General features: G+C 45.5%; 2 protein-coding genes across 2 annotated transcripts in view; both read right to left on the bottom strand.

The window, feature by feature from the left end:
• Positions 1-4,094, bottom strand: part of LOC138960396 (uncharacterized) — a 5,282-nt gene extending 1,188 nt beyond the window's left edge. The window contains exons 1-2 of the mRNA XM_070332299.1: positions 3,716-4,094; positions 1-3,148 (exon numbers count right to left, since the gene is read on the bottom strand). The exon at positions 1-3,148 is cut by the window's left edge and continues 1,188 nt beyond it. Coding sequence (XP_070188400.1) covers positions 1,973-3,148; positions 3,716-3,835 — 1,296 coding nt within the window. The 5' untranslated portion in view covers positions 3,836-4,094 and the 3' untranslated portion in view covers positions 1-1,972. The remainder of the gene's footprint in view (positions 3,149-3,715) is intronic.
• Positions 4,095-10,062: 5,968 nt separating this feature from the next.
• On the bottom strand, positions 10,063-10,977 carry LOC138955252 (histone-lysine N-methyltransferase 2D-like). The gene has a single exon (XM_070326895.1). It carries the CDS (start codon positions 10,975-10,977, stop codon positions 10,063-10,065), a length of 915 nt encoding a protein of 304 aa, XP_070182996.1.
• Between the last annotated feature and the right edge of the window lie 3,137 nt (positions 10,978-14,114).

The following is a 14,114-nucleotide window of genomic DNA, read 5'->3' as shown; positions in this document are numbered from 1 at the left end:
CCAGAATTTTGCAATCGTTATGGCGACACAACTCAGACATTTCCAAAAGGTCAAGGTCCTTCACGTATCCGCCATTAAGTTCACCGCCACAGACGACGTTCACCTGACGACCTGCTGTACAGAGTGGACACATACCCACACTCCCCAGCCAGGGGCGGGGACGTAGCTCAGTTGGTAGCGCGCTGGCTTTGTAGCCAGTTGGACGCTATCAGCGTGGGTTCGATCCCCACGTTCGGCGAGAGATTTATTTCTCGGAGTCAACTTTGTGCAGACTCTCTTCGGTGTCCGAACACCCCCGTGTGCACACATGCGCACGAAAAAGATCCCACGTTCACAGCGAAAGTCTCAGGGCTTGGAAAACACGAAGACACGCATGCATCATCTCTCGTCTCTGATTATCATGATCGTATTTCGATACTTTGACGAGACAAACCCAATGCTGGTGTGTCGAAGAAGACAGCCACAGCGGGCTTGTTCGAATCAAAGTATCACACCATATATCTTCAGCGTATTATCAATACCTGTCCCAATATAGACCAGTTGGTCTAAGAGGACGTTAAACCCTAATAGTCAGTCCCCAGCCTGGCTGCTTTCTGTGCACAGCGGGACTTGTTGGCGGAATTCTTGTTACAGCCTTACAAAGGTATCACGTAGGAAATGAATTCCACAAACAATTGCCACTGTGAACTGGAAGCACCATGGCTGTTGATGGTTGACACGTGTTTGTACAAATTGAACAATGATCTTATCCCGTAGTGTAAACATCTACGGATTTGCGGTGATGGGCATGATCGCTTACTCGAAATGGAATGTACCCTTCAATGTACCCTGGTCGTTGACATGCTGTAACAGGAACTAGCTTTTAAAAAACGGGCATGATACTGAAGCGTCACGATGGCCAGTGTTCAGCATTAAGTCAAGCTTTTAGAAATGTCTAGATATGTCAGAACATTACCACGATGACTCACCAGGGTGGAAGAGCTTTTGGCACAGACTTAACAGCAAATTGATTATGATACTGACCTCCCAGAATGACCATCACGATTCCTGAACACCAGGAGCACCGCATGGTCAGGTCACAACTGATGACTGACCCAAGGTCATGTCGCAGCTCTTTGAATGATCACTCCCAGGTCGGTAGACTCTAACCCGCACATTCTTTTTGAACACATTTCTTATTCTTCAAGCTTATCTCCAAAACAGTATGTGTTGAGAAACACATCTTTTGAGGAGATCATGTTGAGACACCTAACATGTCAAGAGATTTTGCCTCGAAAGCCCCAACGTCCACCCAAATGATCCAACACTTTAGAACACACCATGCAAATCGATCAAAACAATGATCCCCGTGATTAGACATCTGTACATCTTACTGTCCCTGGCACGTATAGCACTGGCTCAATCATAATTGGAATGTCCACACAATCTTTTGATCCACCTTCGTCATGTGACTGACACTCAATGTCTAACACAACGTCCCCGTGGGAATAGTTTCTAACACGACCATGTTCGGGTTTGTCGGACGTCAGTAGCGGCAACTGTCCGACCTGTTCTTGTTCCGTAAGGCGATTTTCTCGTATGAGTCCTCTTTTTCGATGGTGTTTCGGTAAACCTCGAGTTGAAATTGGTTTACCGCACGCCGTTGGCTTTTCCACGGTCACGTGACCCTTAAAAGAATGTGTTGGCGGAAAGGCGGGTACAATTCCTTGTCCAACGAATCCCACGCAACACGTCTGCCGCGTTCCCCAATCCAGAGACCCTCTGCTAGGCCTCCTTGGGCTGCCGCGTTCCCCAATCCAGAGACCCTCTGCGAAGGCTAGGCCTCCTTGGGCTGCCGCGTTCCCCAATCCAGAGACCCTCTGCGAAGGCTAGGCCTCCTTGGGCTGTCGCGTTCCCCAATCCAGAGACCCTCTGCGAAGGCTAGGCCTCCTTGGGCTGCCGCGTTCCCCAATCCAGAGACCCTCTGCGAAGGCTAGGCCTCCTTGGGCTGCCGCGTTCCCCAATCCAGAGACCCTCTGCGAAGGTTAGGCCTCCTTGGGCTGTTGAAAAGGTTCTTCGACACAGCCGCACTAGCAGAAAGATGACGGACGTTGTGTCTGGAAGACGCACAACTTGGGCCGACAGTGAACTTTGCTGCGACTGTGCTGCTTTCTCTGGGCACAAAGATACGGTAGTCTGCCACGCTCGTGGGACTGTCCCCAGCGCTCTGGTACCCTGATGACGTCAGGGAGCGCGTGCAGGCCACGTGTACTTCACTCTGTGAGCCTGATTGGTCGTGGAGTTCGCTGCTGTCCGCCACGAAGGAGTCATGACCCGTGAAGTGACACTCACCACAACTACACAACTCGGAGGACGACCTCAGGTTGCTGTCACTGTTCTGACGTGTCAGCACTGCCAGCGATTGTCTGTGCGACGCGGACACTGAATGTACCCAGGACGCTGTAGAGTTCAAGGAACTGTCGTTATTGATGATGATGTTGGTGTTGTGGTTGTGGCTGTTATTGTTGTGGTTGTGGCTGTTATTGTTGTGGTTGTGGCTGTTATTGTTGTGGTTGTGGCTGTTATTGTTGTGGTTGTGGTTGTTATTTTTGTTACCAAAGGACAGGAGGAAAGCCGAGCTGCTGGCACTGCCTTTCCTGTGTGTAGCCACCCACGCCTTGTTGGGCACGAAGTTCCCCTGGGGGTCCAGGTCGGCAGGCACAGGCAGGTCCTCCGTGTCAACACTGACAGTCTCAGACTTCCACGCCTGGCGGCCTCGGCTGTACCTGTCCTGGAACTGCAAGCTGCTATCCAGCAAGAACTGGAACTCGCACGGCGGGCGTTTGGGCTTCTGGCGCATATGCTGGTCGTGCTTGAAAGTGCAGCCGGCAGCCAGCATGAGACACAGGAAGCCCAGGCCCAGCAATGCCGGCCCCAGCACTGTCAGCGCGGTACGCACGGTCCAGAACACGGTGTCGCCGCCCAGGCTCTGCAGAGTTCCGCACAGCGTGAGAAAGGTGCCCCCCACCATGCCCACCACTGCCGGGATGTACAGCTTCTGCCAGCAGCGGTTGATGGCGTCCTTCTTGTGCTCCCTCCTCCGCTGCTTCTTCTCCGTGCGGCGCTGGCTGTACTCCAGGTCCTTGAGGGTCTTGTCGTTGGTCCACATCTGGAGGTTCATGGTGGGGCCAAAGGTGAAGGTCAGTTAATTGGATAACCATGGCTCAAAGCAAAGTGTACTACTACTACTCTGCAACCCCCCCCCCCCCCCCAACCACCCTATACACACTTTCTTTTCTTCACTTTCCTGCTTCAGCAAGGGGCTACGAATGGGTGGATTTTTGTTGCACCAAAGACAATCTTTTTGAAACAGTCCTTACAGATTTAAAAAAAAATAAATAGAATGAAAACACTGCGCTCAGTTTGTCAAAAATGACATTTTACTTTAAGTTCTGAAGACCTAATAAGTAATATTCAGATTGCATGAAGTTAAGTACGCAAGCGTGTTCGGTAAAAAGATATACTTCCTCTTCGCTCATGGGCTGAAACTCGCGTCTTGTGTACAAGTGGCTTTTTACCCCTACCTCCCCCCCCCCCCCCCCATTTAGGCAGCCATACGCCGATTTCGGGCGATGCATACTTGATCTTTTCGTGTTTTTATAACCCACCGAAATCTGACATGGATTACAGGATCTTTTTCGTGCGCACTTGGGATTGTGCTCATACAATTTCTTACCTCAAACTCCAGCAGCCTCTGAGCCTGCGTCTTCTTGCGGTCCGATGCATCGTCACCTTTCTTGTTGAGGCTCTGCCTGCTGCCCTCGGCGTAAGCCACAGGGCTGCGGGGCTGAGACATTGCTGTGGGGTCCTTTTCTGTCCAGAAAACACCCTCTCAACAGCTCTGTCAAAATAAGAACAAGTCGCGTAAGACGAAATTACTACATTTAGTCAAGCTGTCGAAGTCACGGAATGAAACTGAACGCACTGTATTTTTTCACCAAGACAGTACAGCTTCGTCAATCCCCGCGATAAGGAAATCGCTCACCTCCCACGTGCAAAACGCAGTGAAACTAACTTGACACGCCAGAATAGCGCGGCAGCGTATTGTGCTAAGCAGGAAAGCGCGCTTTTCTGTATGCTTGTTAACTTTCTGAGCTTGTTTTGAATACAACCTATCATATATAAATGGTTTTGGAATCAGAAAATGATAAAGAATAAGATGAAATCATTTTTGGATCGATTTCTTAAATTTTAATCGTGAGACTAGTTAATCTATTTTCGTTAATTGTGATCACATTTTAAGAGTAAACATGACATATGTATATATTTTTAGATTCAGAATGTGATGCAGAATACGATGCAATCTATTTTAAATCTGTTTGCGAAAAATCGATTTTAATGACAACTTTAATGAGCAAACTCATCAATTAATTTTTAAGCCTCCAAGCTGAAATGCAATACCAAAGTCCGGGCTTTGTCGAAGATTACTTGACCAAAATTAACAATGTGATTCAAAGCAGCTTTTCCCTGTATAGTTTTCCATTTCGTGCGTGCGTGTGTGTGTTGGTGAGTGAGGGAGTGTGTCTGTATGCAGTTCGGTGAGCACTCTGTATTTGGTTGTGTTTTGATGTATTATGTATTGAATATACTCAAGCCAAGCAACATTCCTGTAATGTACGTGGTTGTAATAAAATCGTATGTCTTATGCCTTATGTCTTGCTTGCTTGTTTTGCTTGAAAAATAATGAGAACCTTATGATTCAAAGCAGACTTGACCCAAGACTGCTTTACCCTCATCAAATGTTAAGATCACAGGCTGGTTGATAAAACAAGTCGCGTAAGGCGAAATTACTACATTTAGTCAAGCTGTGGAACTCACAGAATGAAACTGAACGCACTGCATTTTTTCACAATGACCGTAGCCCGCCGCTAGTGCAAAAGCGGCAGTGAAAGTGACGAGCCTGTTTAGCGCGGTAACGGTTGCTCTGTGCTGCATAGCACGCTTTTCTGTACCTCTCTTCGTTTTAACTTTCTGAGCGTGTTTTTAATCCAAACATATCATATCTATTTTTTTTGGAATCAGGAACCGACAAGGAATAAGATGAAATTGTTTTTAAAACGATTTCGGAAATTTAATTTTAATCATAATTTTTATATTTTAAATTTTCAGAGCTTGTTTTTAATCCGAATATAACATATTTATATGTTTTTGGAATCATAACATAATAAAGAATAAAATAAAAGTAATTTTCACTGCCATTGCCACGAGCGGTGGACTGACAATGCTCAGACGAGCATATACGGTCTTGGTGAAAAAATGCAGTGCGTTCAGTTTCATTCTGTGAGTTCGACAGCTTGACTAAATGTTGTATTTTCGCCTTAAGCGACTTGTTTTTGTGTGTTGTTTTTCTACCGACTGTCACTGACACGAGGAAACGGTATGTTCTCTGGAACTGGTGCGTCTGTGTGTGTGAGAGAGAGAGAGAGAGAGAGAGAGAGAGAGAGAGAGAGAGAGAGAGTGTGTGTGTGGGGGGGGGTGGTCAGTCGTGCGCGCGTGTACGTGTCTGTCGTTGTGTCTATTTCTAGGTTTATGTGTATGCTTTTGCATGCAATTTGCCAATCAGCCATCTTCCAGGAAAGTCGCTCAATCTAATGGGTATTGACATGTGTCTCTGATGAGCATTCGAACCACACAAAAGACCATTTCACGCGACACGAATTATCAAGTCTGAGTAGTACGCTAATGTCTGCTAATTAGTTGCCCCGTTATGCCAAGCTTACCTTCCGACTGTGACAGCACTGTGACAGTGCGCGGCAGCTTTCAGACGAGCAATGCACGTGACATGATCTCTTCACTGAGTCTGCACGTACTGGGGGAGGGTCTGAGTACCCGAGACCGGTCAGTCACATCCAGAAGCCACTATCCTCCTAGCTGACGCCGGTTATTTTTGTCAGCGAGTCTTCCACTTAACATTGTCTTTTCCTCAATAATACGGGTAGTTTTTGAAGCTGCGTCAGTCACGTGATGACTACTGGTCCTGACCTCAGACAGAGAGTGCGGAGACAAAAGCAGACTCGATCAGGTATTGGTAGTATAGGCTGGTCGGCTTTTGAGAAATTAATTGCTTGGGTGGTCGCAATGCTTATCCAAGAGGGATATAAAGCTCCAGTAAAGACTAAAAAACCCTTTCCTTAATCTGCTTTGGTCACACAAAGTTGACGGTAATAGATCTGAAGATGTAAAATAATGTGTAAAAACCGGCACTCTGCGTCAAGTGAAACCTATCCTTGGCACAAAGGGTCAAAAATCCAAAAAATAAGCCCTTAAAAAAATATGCCCATATTTTTGAAAATATGCCCATATTTTTCAAAATAAGCCCTTATTTCTATAAATAAGGCCTTATTTTAGAAATAAGGCCTTAAATATTTACAGCCATAAGGAAATAAGGGTATAATGAAATAAGGCCTTATTTCTGTTAAGGCCTTACCGAAATAAGGCCTTATTTCTGTTATGACCTTAAAAAAATAAGCCCTTAAAAAAATATGCCCATACAAAAATAAGCCCTTAAAAAAATATGCCCATATTTTTCTGCGCATCGCTACTGCGCATCCGGAGCTAGAGTAAGATCAAGATGTTACACTGATATAAATCAAACGGTCATTTCATGTAAACAATGCTTATCTTGAGCGAACACCTCATCGGAAACCCCAATTCTCTCGCAATTTGCAATTTCAGCACAAATTCTTCTCAAAAATTCATCACGATCTCCCCATTCGCCATGTTTGTTATGAGATCTCTGCGCATGAGCGGCGAAGCCAAATTCTATTCAGCTTCATGATTGGTCAAAAAAATAAGGCCTTATTTTTTTATGCCCTTATTTTTTTATGCCCATATTTGTTTATGCCCTTATTTTTTTATGCCCTTATTTTTATTAAGGCCTTACAGAAATAAGGCCTTATTTCTCGTAAGGCCTTATTTTCAAATAAGGGCTTATTTTTTATGCCCATATTTTTTTAAGGGCTTAAAGATTTAAGGCCTTAATAATGGAAAATAAGGCCTTATTTTAGAAATAAGGGCTTATTTTCAAAAATATGGGCATATTTTCAAAAATAAGGCCTTATTTTTTTAAGGGCTTATTTTTGGGATTTTTGACCCTTTGTGCCAAGGATAGAAACCGGTACAGGCAAAACACGCTGGAGAGGTTAAGTACCAAAAAAAATTCATCTACTAATTAGCGAATGCCGTGCTTGCGCACATTGCTTGGCCAATTGCCGACAACGCTGTCATGCTCTATTAATCCTTTGGACTCAAGGTCCATTTTCAAGCCCAGCAGATTATCCAGCACTGTATTTTGAAACGCACTTCTCAAAGATTTAATCGCAGGACCACTGGCACATGCAACACTTTCACCTTATTCAGTGCGAGTAAACCTGAAAAGGACAAATATTAAAACACAGAACATGTCCGACGCTGTGGTACTGTCCTATACTGATAACCCTTGGTAGCTGCAGTTTGTTGTTCCTGTTTATTTGCCAAGGACTTCGCTGAGAAAGAAACACTCAGTCAGTTACTTTTGTTCTTCTCTTTCTTTCCTTTTCTTTCTGTCTTCTTTCCATTTCGACTTCTTTGGTACGTCGTCCGAGAAATCTACAACATAAGTTCTCTAATCGGGGAAAATCAACCATTTGCAATTGTACACTTGCCAATCACAAGTTTCAGGTACGTCAACTGCACGAATATTGCTGTGGTCTGTAGTTTGGAATTTTTGTTCCGAAAGTTATGGCACAGTGTGGGCACAGTCTGAATTAATTAACTTTTTCTGGGAGCGGTAGTTGATTTGCCTCACAAAAGACCAGGGGTCAATAAAACTGACTCGACTGAACAGGAGAATCCTTTCAACTTTCGTCGTGTGCTTTTCACATGTTAAGGATTCCCTCCCATTGTAAGCGGTGACAGCTGCTCCGAGTTTTGCCACTGTTGGTTTTTATGACAACTCTTTATCACTTTACGCTTTGAAACTTTAAGAAGTTCTGAGGCTTCCGGGCGTCAAAAACAGAGAGCGCCCCACCTCACTGTGTATTTTAATGAAGAAATCAAACATGGGACTGGCACAACACTAAGACGCAGAAATTAGAGCTCATCGTATCCAAAAAAAGCTGAGTAACGCGTCACGTTGGACTAAATCCTGTCACGTTGGATTGAACATATCACCCGTTCACTAACCTCAACCTGGGATTAATGTCAAGTAGTCGGGACTGCCGAAATAACAACGGCTCGCTATAGTTCAGTCCCCTCGCTCAGAACCGGAGTCCAAAACAATGCCAGGAAGAAAGCAGGTCAGTGTGATGTGGGCGTTGCGTTCTGCGATTAGTCCCTGAAGTGTGCAGCAGTCTGTGGCGGGTTCAATTCCAAGAAGAGATCATTGCCTCAAATTCATGGGTTTACTTCTTCCTGTCGGACAGCGTAGCAAGCCTTACTACTGCAGGGCATCGTAATCAAGCCTTACAACTGCAGGGCAGCGTGATCAAGTCTTTTTACTGGAAGGCAGCGTAATTAAGCCAGGCCTGAAGTCAGGGGCCTCTGTGACTGGAGTTGACACTGTATTAACTGCTTCATGTTGCCCACAGCGCAAGGACTCTATGGCAGCTACCTAACTGTGCCGTGCTTGTTATTACGGCAGCCGTCCCGTCAGTCTCCGTCCCGATCTACTACTATAAAGGCTAGATCGAGTTATGACTGAATGATATTCCGTTCGGGTTGCTTGACTGAACTTACCAACCCGCAACCACTAACTGTGTTCCCACCTTCGTTCTGGCACGGTGCCTGCTATCGCCGTCTGCTATCAAAGACACAGCCCTTCCTTTCCACTACATGTTTAAACTACGATTTTAAGTTTCGGTCGTTTAACATACTGAAAAATATACCCACAGAAAGATGCAAGCGCTGTGTTAGAAATATGTTCAATCATGAGACCGACAGTTCCTTAAACACACAGCCGAAGGAATGTCTTTCTATCGGTGTGAAATGATCAAAAGGATGCTTGAGAAAAAGCCTCAACGGGAACCAACCACACCAGGCTACTCACTGACTCGTGGAAACATTCTAGGTGTAAGGGATTTTGAACTCGGAGCGGTAATGTAAACTGGGCCTAGGATGTATCCGTGAGGACAAATGATATCACTCAATACTTTACTGTGACATGATGATACTTCAAACAGTGGTTTACAGGCTAATGATTTACACAGAGAAAAAGCTGTCTTCACAAAAACCTTACGATGCAAACCCCAACAGATCTGTCGAAACGTTTACATGGTGAAAGCGTCTTGCAAATTAGACACGTACACACCCCCAGTCCAGCGGAGAGCCAGGAGAAGCTGTGGGGGTCGGCAACGTCGATGCGCCCGGGCAGACTGCGGACTTCGCCCGAGAGAGTAAGTTGAAAATTTAGCATGGCTGGGAACGCAGAAGAAGAAGAAGAAGACACATACCAAAAACGTATCAGACGCGGCTGCTTTCTGTGCATCGTCGGATTTGTATTTTATTTTGTTTTATTTTATATTTGCTGAATTATTTTACCTAAATGACCCCTTTGTGAATTTATAATTGAGCAAGTATTTCCCAGTCTTGTACAAGAACCAGCTAGGCCGTACATGTCTGGTATGGGTCCAAGGGGGAGATGAAGGAGCCCTGTGTAAAAGCCGTACATGTCTGGTATGGGTCCAAGGGGGAGATGAAGGAGCCCTGTGTACAAGAACCAGCTAGGCCGTACATGTCTGGTATGGGTCCAAGGGGGAGATGAAGGAGCCCTGTGTACAAGAACCAGCTAGGCCGTACATGTCTGGTATGGGTCCAAGGGGGAGATGAAGGAGCCCTGTGTACAAGAACCAGCTAGGCCGTACATGTCTGGTATGGGTCCAAGGGGGAGATGAAGGAGCCCTGTGTACAAGAACCAGCTAGGCCGTACATGTCTGGTATGGGTCCAAGGGGGAGATGAAGGAGCCCTGTGTACAAGAACCAGCTAGGCCGTACATGTCTGGTATGGGTCCAAGGGGGAGATGAAGGAGCCCTGTGTACAAGAACCAGCTAGGCCGTACATGTCTGGTATGGGTCCAAGGCCGTACATGTCTGGTATGGGTCCAAGGCCGTACATGTCTGGTATGGGTCCAAGGCCGTACATGTCTGGTATGGGTCCAAGGGGGAGATGAAGGAGCCCTGTGTACAAGAACCAGCTAGGCCGTACATGTCTGGTATGGGTCCAAGGCCGTACATGTCTGGTATGGGTCCAAGGCCGTACATGTCTGGTATGGGTCCAAGGCCGTACATGTCTGGTATGGGTCCAAGGCCGTACATGTCTGGTATGGGTCCAAGGCCGTACATGTCTGGTATGGGTCCAAGGCCGTACATGTCTGGTATGGGTCCAAGGCCGTACATGTCTGGTATGGGTCCAAGGCCGTACATGTCTGGTATGGGTCCAAGGCCGTACATGTCTGGTATGGGTCCAAGGCCGTACATGTCTGGTATGGGTCCAAGGCCGTACATGTCTGGTATGGGTCCAAGGCCGTACATGTCTGGTATGGGTCCAAGGCCGTACATGTCTGGTATGGGTCCAAGGCCGTACATGTCTGGTATGGGTCCAAGGCCGTACATGTCTGGTATGGGTCCAAGGCCGTACATGTCTGGTATGGGTCCAAGGCCGTACATGTCTGGTATGGGTCCAAGGCCGTACATGTCTGGTATGGGTCCAAGGCCGTACATGTCTGGTATGGGTCCAAGGCCGTACATGTCTGGTATGGGTCCAAGGCCGTACATGTCTGGTATGGGTCCAAGGCCGTACATGTCTGGTATGGGTCCAAGGCCGTACATGTCTGGTATGGGTCCAAGGCCGTACATGTCTGGTATGGGTCCAAGGCCGTACATGTCTGGTATGGGTCCAAGGCCGTACATGTCTGGTATGGGTCCAAGGCCGTACATGTCTGGTATGGGTCCAAGGCCGTACATGTCTGGTATGGGTCCAAGGGGGAGATGAAGGAGCCCTGTGTAAAAGCCGGACCGGTGTGACGATTTCATCTTTCGCCGTGGTCATATTTCGATTCTCGGCCTCGTTGATCTAGTATAAACTCCACACTGAACAAAACAAAAAAAACTTCGATAGTACTGATGAGCGACAACTGTGTACCTTACATTCATGGGGCCAAATTTGTCCAACCAATTTGTTTGTATTTAACTTAGAAATTTGATTCATCCTAAAATGTTTCCCTTCTTATTCAAGGGACGTAACCACTCGGTACACGTTTTCGAAGAAATCGATTTTGGGGGTGAAATCTATTAAATTTCACCACCAATTTTCTTCACATGCAAGAAACTGACATGCTTTTCGTCCATAATTAATTTCACTTCTTAATTTTACCAGGAAACAACATTTCAGTCTTGAGTATATATCGACGGGGAAATATGAATACGGGCGAAAGATGAAATCGTCACACCAGCACTGTGGCGGTGATCATGACCATGTGCGCGGGTAGAACAGTGCCTTTAAGAGATGGCCGTCCTTTGCCGCCCGCCAGTCCCTCCTGACCTCGTGTGTCTGTGGCCTTTTTGGGGAGCGTCTTTTGTTCCGCTGTCCAATTTGAGCTGCGATGTCGTCTGCTAACTTGGGCTCCAACAGTGGCTCCTGTGTGTGGCGCGTACAGCTTGTATTCCGTGGCTTTGTTTGTCCATAATGCTTTATCGAGTCGTATTTGCGCCCCAAAACGTCCAAGTGCGGCAAACGATAAAAAAAGACACTTTCTTAATTCAGCGTAAGATCGGTGAACAATGTCAAAGCTCTTGTCACCCATTTTCGTGTTTCTCATTCAAAGGGGGTCATTGTATTCAAGACCCTTCGGTTATTTTTGTAAGTTAGTGGATAATATACATCACCGTGACATGCGCAGAGAGAGAGAGAGAGAGACTCAGACTCAGACTCAGAACTTTATTACCAAAGGATAAAGGTTTTAGCCAAAGCCTATTCTTCCAACCTGTCCTTTATACAACACATAAAGACAGACGCACATTTCTTTTCTTTATTTGGTGTTTAAGGTCGTTTTCAACCGTTCAAGGTTATATCGCGACGGAGGGAAGAGGGGAGATGGGATAGAGCCACTTGTCAATTGTTTCTTGTTCACAAAAGCACTAATCAAAAATTTGCTCCAGGGGCTTAGTACAATATATTACCTTACTGGGAGAATGCAAGTTTCCAGTACAAAGGACTTAACATTTCTTACATACTGCTTGACTAAAATCTGTACAAAAATTGACTATTCTATACAAGAAACACTTGACAACGGTAAAAGGAGAAACAGAATCCGTTAGTCGCCTCTTACGACATGCTGGGGAGCATCGGGTAAATTCTTTCTCGTCCCAACCAATATGGGACTCCCCCTAACCCGCGGGGGGTAGACGCACATTAACAATATAAATTCAATCATATAAAATACAGAAATACATTGTATGGAATGCAACACAATGTGCATTTAAGGAATTACATAAGGAGAACTCAAAAATTACAAAATCACATTGACATAGTTATACCTTTCATTTAGGAATAAAGTTGCTCCGATTCGCGTAATACTCAAACATAAACCCAACCCAGAGGGGTGTTAGGTTCAAAAAGACACCAATTTACCTATGCAAATTTAAGAATCGGCTCTTCCGCCAGACCATTTCAATACAGACAAAACACAGTCTCGGAAACCTTAGTGGATCCCCGATAGTACAGGTTTGAGTCCTCGATAGCACAGAGGTACCACGAGTTCACGAGTTCAAACGGATGCGCAAAAGTACATGTGTACCGTAACTGTCGTTCAGTCACAAGTTCACATCATGGTAATTACCTTTCTTCGTGATTAGTTGGTTGGGTGGGTTTTTTGTTTTGGTTTTTTGAACACATAGAAAGAAGGAAAACCGAATACAGCGAGTGGCGGAATAAGGATCATTTGACTGGCATCAGCGAGTGGCGGAATAAGGATCATTTGACTGGCATCAGCGAGTGGCGGAATAAGGATCATTTGACTGGCATCAGCGAGTGGCGGAATAAGGATCATTTGACTGGCATCAGCGAGTGGCGGAATAAGGATCATTTGACTGGCATCAGCGAGTGGCGGAATAAGGATCATTTGACTGGCATCAGCGACAAGAGGAGAAAAAAGTGTCTTTGTGTTCCTGCGTCAAAAACCCAGAATAATGGAAATTTTTTGAGGACGCAAATGCGTTTCAGTCAAAATTATGATGCCGCACACATTAATCACACATTAACAAAAACATAGTTTACAAACATGAGTCGGGGAAGGTTGCCTTATATGGACCACCTTTTGTTTCATGCTGATAACTAGCTTGTTTTCTTGCGAAGAAGTCTCATTTTGTGTCTGGTAGTCCTTCTCTCTTTACGAGTTAACCGTATGGGCTAATTAGAGCGAATTAGCTTTGATAGACATTCAGCAAAAATCAAATACAGGAAATTCACAACTCAGTGACTGAACGTTTGGTCAAACAATCTCTGGCCCGGGGTTCGTCCGCATGGCTTTTGTATCATCTCGCTGGTCTTGAAGTTCTGGACTATAGTAGGTACTTCACAGAATGTTGACTGATGTAATCAACTGTTGCACGATTGCAACGACAGTAGGATAAACGGATTTCTTTCTATCTTTTTTCTGTCCGAGTTTCTTTTCCTTCTTCCTTCAGTTTTTGTCCTTCGTCCTTTCCTTCTCAGTTTTATAGTTGTGTGTATGTAACTCATAAGTTGTTTGTTTGTTTGGTTGTTTTTGTTGTTGTTGTTTTTGTGTGTGTGTTTTGGGGTTGTTGTATTTTATTTTATTTTATTATTTTTTTTTTGGGGGGGGGGGGGGGGGGCGTTTATGTACAACTTTCAAGAAACCATTTTCGGTCAGCACGACTGACGCTACGCCTAGTTTTATCGATCACGCCATTGACGCTAAAACAGCAAAAATAGCCTCTGTGTGACACGGACATTGTTGAACGGGTCTGCGCTCGACCAAGAAGAACAAAATCATGGCAATATGGATCGCCATTTAAAAGGGAAGCTTTTTAGAAGCCGCCATGGTTAGAAACTGACTTACATGTTGATCTCTTCTCGAGTG

Source organism: Littorina saxatilis, linkage group LG2, assembly GCF_037325665.1.
Source record: "Littorina saxatilis isolate snail1 linkage group LG2, US_GU_Lsax_2.0, whole genome shotgun sequence".
Lineage (NCBI taxonomy): Eukaryota > Metazoa > Mollusca > Gastropoda > Littorinimorpha > Littorinidae > Littorina > Littorina saxatilis.
Note: the sequence above shows the minus strand (reverse complement) of the source record. Positions and strands in the feature narration are given on the sequence as shown.